The sequence below is a fragment of the Lissotriton helveticus genome, chromosome 11 (assembly GCF_964261635.1).
Source record: "Lissotriton helveticus chromosome 11, aLisHel1.1, whole genome shotgun sequence".
Classification (NCBI taxonomy): domain Eukaryota; kingdom Metazoa; phylum Chordata; class Amphibia; order Caudata; family Salamandridae; genus Lissotriton; species Lissotriton helveticus.
Window position 1 is genome coordinate 225,045,340 of NC_136072.1, and position 9,451 is coordinate 225,054,790.

A 9,451-nucleotide genomic window follows, 5' to 3' on the forward strand; every position below is an offset into this window, starting at 1 on the left:
AGTCACATTCTAATGCACACAGTGAGGCTGCAATCCCCCACAGAGTCCGTGGTTGTGACCTCTGACACAATGTCATGCCATGGTATGTGCAATGTTGCTGTGGCAATGTCTCCACACATTGATGCATTCACCAGAGTATCAAAGTACAACAGATGACAGAAGGGGTGACTATCCTGTCATGGGAGTGGCCATACATGTCATGAGGTACATAATGGAGTAGCATGTATGCAAGATGACACCACATGCACATGAACATGTACCACACATTTCTACACATACCAATGCTAAACAGCCTCATATGAGTCCTTACCCAAATTGACTCCTCCACATGTTCAAGCATGCTCCGTTGATGTGGCTGACGGTGCAATCATAATGAGCAGTAGCAGGATGACCACGATGTACCCCAACGGACAACAGGCAGGGCGAGCTGTGGATGAGAGTGGCACACAAGGGGTCACGGTCGGTATAATGTCATTTTGACAATGTCTGTTGAATAGCCAGATGTAGTATGACACCTGTACATTCCGAGTGCACTCATAGCACGTATGTGTGTAGCATTCCAACTGAACATGTGACACAGCACAACACACATCCAATTGATCTTGCTTACAGTCTGTTGCATACATAGCATGCTACCCATGCTACTCTATAGTCCATCTTTTACTGAAAAGATGAAAGGACTCACCATCATGAAAAGAAGTTGCGGATGAGGTGACCACGGATATCATCTTCACCCTCCTCATCACTGGCATCCTGGCCAAGGCCTTCATCCTCAACGGGCGGATGTTCCAGCTCATCAGGATCCAGGTAGAGTGGCACAGCCTTCTCCACTGCCATGTTGTGTAGCATGCAGCACACGGTGAAGATGTCACACACCTTGCGTGGGCTGTATTGGAGGGCTCCGCCTGTCTTGTCCAGGCACCTGAAGCGGCTCTTCAGGAGTCCAAAGGTCCGTTCGATCACCTGCCTGGTCTTCACATGTGCATTGTTGTAACGCTGGTCTGCAGCTGTCCTGGGGTTGCGTAGCGGAGTCATTAGCCATGGCATGTTTGGATATCCAGCGTCTCCTGCAATTTGACAACATGTACAAGAGTCAATCATATGATGCAGATCATGAAGTTGTGACATACTGACATACAGAGCTCACAGTGTATACTCACCAACTAGACATGCCCGGTGGTTGTGCAGCTGCAGCATCATCTGTGGTACCCTGCTACGCCTCATGATGAAAGCATCGTGGCACGATCCTGGATAACGTGCACAAACATGTGAGATAATCATGTTGGCAAGACACACCACCAGGGCATTTATCGAGTGGTAGTGTTTCCTGTTGCGATACGCTTGCTCCTGAGCCTGTGGTGGGACAAGAGTAACATGTGTACCATCAATTGCACCAATTACATGTGGCATACGGCCCAGGCCATAGAATTGCCCCTTGACATCTGTCAACTCTTCTGGAGTAGGGAATGTAATGAAATCATCAAGGTGGAGCAACATTGCTCCCAAAACATCACTCAATACCCGGCTAAACATGGTCTGAGACATCCCTCCCACATCAGCTATGGTAAATTGGAAGGTACCTGTGGCAAAGAAATGGAGGGCTGCCATCACCTTCACCTTGGGTGTCAGTGCACTTGGATACCTGTGGCGTGGTTGTAGGTGAGCCTCAAGCCTGCCCGTCAGGTCCTTGATCAACTGTCGGCCGAAGCGATATCGACGGATGCAGTTGCGCTCCCTCATGGCTTCCAAGTCAGGCAACGGCCTTTCCAGAGGGGGTGCCCTGCAAGACACAATTTTAAGGAAATGTCTACAACTGTCTGACTAAGACTATAACAATGTACATGGCACAAGCAACACCTCTTCAAATGATGTAGACAATTTGGAGTGTGGTGTGGGATACACACAGATGCCAGCTCCCACACACTCCTCCGTGGCGAAGGTAAATACCTGTAGTGTGTGGAATGGATGTGACATGCATACAAGCCTTCAGATGTACAGGTCTAAGTGACCATGACAATGTATCATGTCAGTGAGACACGTCATGTCAATGTCAGTAGGAGGTTGCACACCCAGAGGGCAGACTGCAATACACACACACACCACATGTGCAATCATTTGCACTGTTCAGCCTTAGTCATGTCGCGGTGTGTACTTTCAGTGAGAATTACATGACCATCATCATACATCATGATAATTACATTTGTCACTGACGGTCTGTAATGCCATCACACATGTGAACGGGTCATTTACACACGTGGCATGGTGTGTGTACATTAGTCACCCTGCCATCACAGCAAGGACACAACATATATGCTCCTACAGCAGATGCACAGTACTTTCAAGGACTAGTTACTTACCTTTTGTGAACCAATATCTGTAAGGAACAGTAGGCAGTAGCAAAGTGTCACATTTCTATACATACATAGCTTAGGACTAATTAGCCTCCCTGGGTGTCATTGATCTGACCAGTGAGTGGTGGCTATCCAGGCCACACCGGAACAAAAGTAGTGTTGTTGATTGGCATCCGACAAGGGCGTGGCCACGTTTTGGCTGTACCTACAACGCATACACTGGCAGCTGTTACACAAACATATCCCACAGAGAGTGTGGGTAGCAGGCAAAGATGCATGTCAAGTAGCTAAACATCACTCCCAGAGTCAGGGAGGATGATGACATCTTTGCGTAGTGCCTGTACCTCTTGGATACCCTCTACAGCGTAGGTAACGTGAATGTGTTCTGTGGTTTTGAGGGCTGCATGCAGATGCTTCCTGGGATGGGGTGGTAGGACAGGGAACATGGTCAGTCCGGGTAGGGCAGTGGGGGTCTGACAACGTGCCTATGTACAGACAAACATGCTGCGTGGCTGTACAAGCTTGCAAAAATACATACAGTACTCTCATCAAGATGAGCCTGCAGAGGCTCTGCGTAGCGTTAGTGTAGTTGAAGGACCTGAGTGACAAGTTGGTCCTCACCGCAACAACAGGGAGATGAAGGGCCATGGTTACAACCGCCCACATAAACACTACACTGAACGTTGCCAAATCATCCAAATACATCTTTTGAGTTGAGACATCACCTGTGTCTGGCTAGGTGTCCACAACACTCGCATCCCCCAGTCCACCTGTCCTGTGGTGTTGGGACTGACACTCACGTGCCAGTGGGTCTTCTTGACCCTCCCAATACTCATTAGCGCCAATTGTAATGAGGTGTGGCCAGCTCATTGATGTTTACATTCCCATGCAGCATTAAGAGCGGTGTTCTGCCACACAGTTACCACGGCGGAGCCGTACAGTGTGTGTTATCGGGGCCAGCACCACCCCAGAATGGCGCCACGGCTGACACCTGGGGGAGATCTGGCAGTGAGGTTGTGAGTTGCACCAGCGGGGACCTGGATGAACATTCCGATCATGTCTGTCACAGCGGTTCTGGGACGTATGCACCGCCTGCGTCCGTCACTCAGCGAATGATGGCGTCAGGGGCATATCAACTGAGGCGCAACTGCCCCCTGACGGGTACGGTGGGCCAGAAGCTGATGCAGAGTCACTGGCCGGGGTGAAGGACATCATGGACATGAGGAAGTGCAGTTACTCCTCCTGTGTCACATGCAGGGCTGGGACCGTAGGTCGTGGTGCTGGCTACGATGGCTGCTGTTCTGATGGAGCCGTGTGGTCGCCGTCACCCTAATCCCATGCAGCATTGCACTTGCATCATGGTTATTTGTCAATGCAATTACACATCTCTGACTTTTGTTGTTTACCTGACGAGTGTCGCCTGGGGAATGATGTACTAATGAGGGGCTCACATGTCTCCACACCCACACACATGCACTGGTCCTACATCCCAACCATGAGCTATTGTGCTGCTGTGCCAACTGCTGGAGTCTAAGTGGCTTGTGGGACATATCACACCTGGATTCATATGTCAGCTCCCCGCAATTGGAGCAGCTCTTGTTGTTGTGCCTGACGTGAAAACCGTGGAGACACAGACGGTGAGGGTCACTCACCAACATGAGGCCTTTTCATTCCTCACAGGCTTTGTAAGTGACATCCCTATTGGCACGGTCTTGAGTATGACAATAAAAGGTAAATGTTCTGAAGTGTTAGTACAATGATTTAGGGTACAAAATGTGTAAGCTTTAACTTAGACCGGAGCTGCGTTGGTGTTGAGAAACAAACAGAGGACCTGACGTGTGGACGCAGAGGTGACATATGACTACTCAGATAACGTCATCAGGGCAGACACAACGCCAAGGATACTTGCAGAGCCAGAGGAATTACACACCAACACACAAGTGTACGGTATTACGGAAATTGCCATGTCCAGGATGACATGTGTGGATATTCTGAGGTGAGTAATACTTTACTGACCTCTTCATGGCATATGCTAACAGCATGCACAATGTAGCACAAGGCACACACATGACGTGGTCACACAGGGTCATGCTGTGCGGCTATGACACCTCTGTGACAGTGGGCATGTTCCTGTCATCATGTGGCAGTTCCCTGTACTGAATTGTGGCCCATTCGAGTGTTCATGTGCCACGCTACATGTTGCAGACGTCAATCGTGTTGAAATTGTTGAATGCATGTGATGCACATGTGCATCATGAATGATGACATGTTGTGCAAGCTATTTACACATCAACTGAGGCACACGGTCACAATCCCTGTGCTTCTTCAATGTCTGCCAAACCTGGCACATACTGATGTATGTGTGCCATGCTGATGTATGCATCCACATGGTTGACATGAGTGTAGACTACATCCCTGCTGTGTGATTTCCTAGTGTGACTCTGCCAATGGTGACATGAAGGTGGACAGGGACGCAGCCTACACAATCGTTCACTTGACCATGTCTGACTCAATGTACCCCAATGGTAGGGGCCTGTGTACGCATCGTTTCCCTATCGCCTTTAGGCTCTACGCGAGCTGAGCGTACCCCAATGGTACGGGCCTGTGTACGCATCGTTTCCCTATCGCCTTTAGGCTCTACTGAGCGTACCCCAATGGTAGGGGCCTGTGTACGCATCGTTTCCCTATCGCCTTTAGGCTCTACTGAGCGTACCCCAATGGTAGGGGCCTGTGTACGCATCGTTTCCCTATCGCCTTTAGGCTCTACGCGAGCTGAGCGTACCCCAATGGTACGGGCCTGTGTACGCATCGTTTCCCTATCGCCTTTAGGCTCTACGCGAGCTGAGCGTACCCCAATGGTACGGGCCTGTGTACGCATCGTTTCCCTATCGCCTTTAGGCTCTACGCGAGCTGAGCGTACCCCAATGGTACGGGCCTGTGTACGCATCGTTTCCCTATCGCCTTTAGGCTCTACTGAGCGTACCCCAATGGTAGGGGCCTGTGTACGCATCGTTTCCCTATCGCCTTTAGGCTCTACGCGAGCTGAGCGTACCCCAATGGTACGGGCCTGTGTACGCATCGTTTCCCTATCGCCTTTAGGCTCTACGCGAGCTGAGCGTACCCCAATGGTACGGGCCTGTGTACGCATCGTTTCCCTATCGCCTTTAGGCTCTACTGAGCGTACCCCAATGGTAGGGGCCTGTGTACGCATCGTTTCCCTATCGCCTTTAGGCTCTACTGAGCGTACCCCAATGGTACGGGCCTGTGTACGCATCGTTACACCATTCAATGTGTAGCAATGGCAATGTCACCGTACTTGTGTGTGGATTTTTAAAATTTCATAGGGAACAACTAAGGAAACAGTGTACTGTTCCAAATGCAACCAGGTTGTCATGGATACGGAGTTTTTTACACTCCTACAGGTGTCCTGGAAGATTCAGTTAGGAAAAAGTATACAATGTTGCGAAAGTTGTTGTTCAGCTCTGGCTCTATTTTCAAACCATGCATATGTGTGTAATGGGCTTAGGTGTGATGTGATTGGATGGAACATAGGATGCAAATTATGGTGGCCTATCACACACTACTCCTTGGACTCACAGACCCTCTGCAGCACAGATATAAGGCAGCATGTGGCTGTGGGAGGGCACTTGCCTGCACAACATTGGTGTGCTAACCACAGCTGCTGTCTCTGAATCCTCTGGCCCTGATTAGCTGAACATGGAGAGGGCACCTGCATTCACTGATGGTGAGAACAAGGCCCTTCTGGATGCCCTCCTGCCCAACTTCAGCAAGCTGTATGGGAGACCAGGGGATCAGGTGAGTGATGTGTGCAATACCTTGGAGTGTGCACCTGTTGTGTGTGTGACATCATAGCCACTGTGTAGTAATACTGGATAGATGCAATGTTGTTGTGAGTGAGTGCCAGGGTGCACAGTGTTGTTAGAAGAGAGTTATTTGTTGTAGTGTGGTGTGTGACAGCATGTCACGTGCTGCATTGCACCCAGATATAGCATGTCTTGTTCAGTGAGTGTCATGCTCAAAGAGTGTTTTACAGCCCTCATGTAATCTGTAGATTTACAATGTAATGCTAAGCAGTTTTGTTAGCACACAGGCCACATACTCCTGGACAATGATGCTAATGTGTGTGCCATACGTTGCCCTATTGTCATCATGTATTTTGTGGACATATGGGTGTCTTGGGAACATGCACCAGGTATACTGATGTTCTGTAACTTTACATTTGTGACAGGTATCTGCCTATGAGAAGGGTGAAATCTGGGTGGACATCGCCAGGGCTGTCCGGAGCGAGGGGGGGCCTCGCAGGAGGCTTCGAAACATAAAGAAGAGGTGGCAGGACATCCGGTGCTGGAGCCGCCGCATCGCCCGAGTCCAGCTGAAGCTGGAAGCTCCACGCCGGCATGGCGGCAGCCGGCAACTCACCCCCAACATGCTCCGGGTCCTGGAAGTGGTGTTCCCAGACCTCCATAGGCAGTTGCAGGAGGGACAGCAGCACGAAGGGGGTAGGTACATGTCTGTTTGTAGTCATGTGTGTGAGAAATGGTACCTGAAGAGCTCTACGGCATGGTCACACTCCCATAGTTTGAGTGGTGTAGTCAGACAGGCAGTTCATGCATTGGAATTCGATTGTCCCTCTGTCAGCAGCTGCTTCTTTACATGCCTTGCCCTACTCCACAGTAGAGGTTTGCTTTGGCTAATGCTTGTTTTTGACATGTACTCCTATGGTGCAGTGTCTCAAGTTGCATCTTCCTTTGCACATCTTCATGTTGTAGGGGGGTATGTCACACCTGTTCGTACCTTAAATGTAGCACCACATGTGCACTATGTCTGCCCTTCTTCATATTGTGGCACTGTTCTTGAGTCTCAACAAGTGTTTTGTGCACAAGTCAGCCTCAGTGGCCTTTGTCCATGGTACACTTTCTAATTATCTTGTGTTAGCTGCAGGTGCACAATGTACATGTGCTATATTTTGGACTTCTGCATACTCACACTGGGCAGTGCGTGTGTGCATATTCTCTCCATCTGTGGCATGTTCTTTGTACATGGTATTGATGGTTTGCCACACAATGTGACTTTGGATGTACAAAGCGGTGATGGCAGTGTGAGGTGATGGAAGACTTGTTTCAGGTCCCAGGACGGCATCACATGGCAGTTTGCCCAGGACTTTTCTAATGTGGCACAGAGTCAAAGCTAATCAAACATGACCAGGTCTTGATTTGGGTGGCAGGGTTGGGTAATGAACTGTTATGCATCATCAGCTATCCTGTTGTCAGGCAGTGGATCATGATTGTGTCTCTCATACAAGTATTTTCCTTGCCTATACCTTGTCTCCTACCTTACATTGAGCTGTGTGTCTCTGACATTTCTCCACAAGTAGAATTGTCATTATGAAGAGTTATGTGTCATGTGACTCATGATGCATGCCATGTTGACGAAAGAGGCCATATGATTTGCAGCTGATATGTCTGATGTGTACAGGTGACTGATATGTTTTAATTCTTCTCCTTGCTCACAGCATCATCATCTGAATCTGGAGGAGACAGAGGCGCGGACCAGGCGGAGGGACACACCGACAGTGCCACCTGCTGGGAGGTGTCAGAGGGAGGCAGTGGCACAGAGTGGGAGGAGAGTCTACAGGCCGCACGACATGTGACTGACACATCGTACCATGCCGACGAATCCGAGACAGACTCTCAGGAGGGGGGGGAATATGCAGCAATGGTCACTCATACATCTTTGGCTGCCCTCCCCTCCTCCAGTCCCATCTCCAACCTCCCACTCCTTGGTGTGCCTAGGGTCCGTGCTAGCCCCCGTGTCTCCTTTGTTCCCGGCACCGCAGCCCCTGCCCCTGTGTCCCCTGCTGCCCTCAGTGCTGAGACAGTGGACCTACTCCGGCAGATTGCAGTAGGTCAGGCATCCATGCTGTCTGTCCTCCATGGACATACACAACTGATTACACAGGTGGTGTCGTTCATGGAGGGCATGTCATCAGCCATGTCTGATCTGCGTCGGAGTGTGGCTGCCATTGAATCAACGCTGACGGCAGCTATGTACACCCAGCAGCATCTGTCCCCCCCCCATCCTTCCGAGCCATCCACCTCTGCCTCTCACATACCTACACAGCATACACGCACACGCCACAGGTCAGACACACCCAGCGCACACACACAGCATAAGAAGCTCAAAGCTCCACGCACACAGTCTCAAGGGCAAGTAGGCACACCCACAGGGAGAGGGGAGACACCTCACACACACATCCACACACCCAGTAGGACTGACTCACAGCCCTGTACCTCCACCCCCAATGTGTCCCCGGGTTCTGGTGGTAGTTTTTCCGCCCTGGCTGAGGTGTGCAGCCAGGTTTTTGAATCTACTTTCGGCGATGCCCCAACCAGTGTGGATGAATCCACTACACCTGCACCCACTCCACCTGTCCTTCCCTCTCCTGTCCATGCGGTGCCGGAGGATTCCACAGATGGTGCCCCCATAGTCAGCACAGCTGATTAAACGCCATGTGCAGGCATGTTTGGGTGAGATGACACCCATGGAGGCACAAGCTATTGCTGAGACTCTATTGGACTGGCCATTGCCCTTTAATGAGCGAGGACTCTCATTTGCTTTTCTTTTGTGATTCCGCTGAATAAAGCTGATTTTTTCTTTTCAGATTTGTAGTTTGTGTGATGATGTCTGTGACTGCTGGGTGCCTGGGAGCTGGTGTGATGTTCACATTTAGGTCTACTAAAATGTGTCTATCTCCTGAGGGTAATGAGGTTGACAATGGTATGTTTATGATGTACGAGCTGGGCAGTGGTGGGCACTCTGATGCTGGGCACTCTGATGCTGGGCACTCTGATGCTGGGCAGTGGTGGGGACTCTGATGCTGGGCAGTGGTGGGCACTCTGATGCTGGGCACTCTGATGCTGGGCAGTGGTGGGCACTCTGATGCTGGGCACTCTGATGCTGGGCAGTGGTGGGCACTCTGATGCTGGGCACTCTGATGCTGGGCACTCTGATGCTGGGCACTCTGATGCTGGGCAGTGGTGGGCACTCTGATGCTGGGCACTCTGATGCTGGGCAGTGGT

General features: G+C 50.5%; 1 protein-coding gene across 1 annotated transcript in view; it reads left to right on the top strand.

The window, feature by feature from the left end:
• Positions 1-8,876, top strand: part of LOC144790772 (uncharacterized) — a 34,961-nt gene extending 26,085 nt beyond the window's left edge. The window contains exons 2-3 of the mRNA XM_078665468.1: positions 6,601-6,871; positions 7,885-8,876. Of these exons, the coding sequence (XP_078521594.1) occupies positions 6,601-6,871; positions 7,885-8,876 (1,263 nt within the window). The remainder of the gene's footprint in view (positions 1-6,600; positions 6,872-7,884) is intronic.
• Positions 8,877-9,451: the final 575 nt, after the last annotated feature.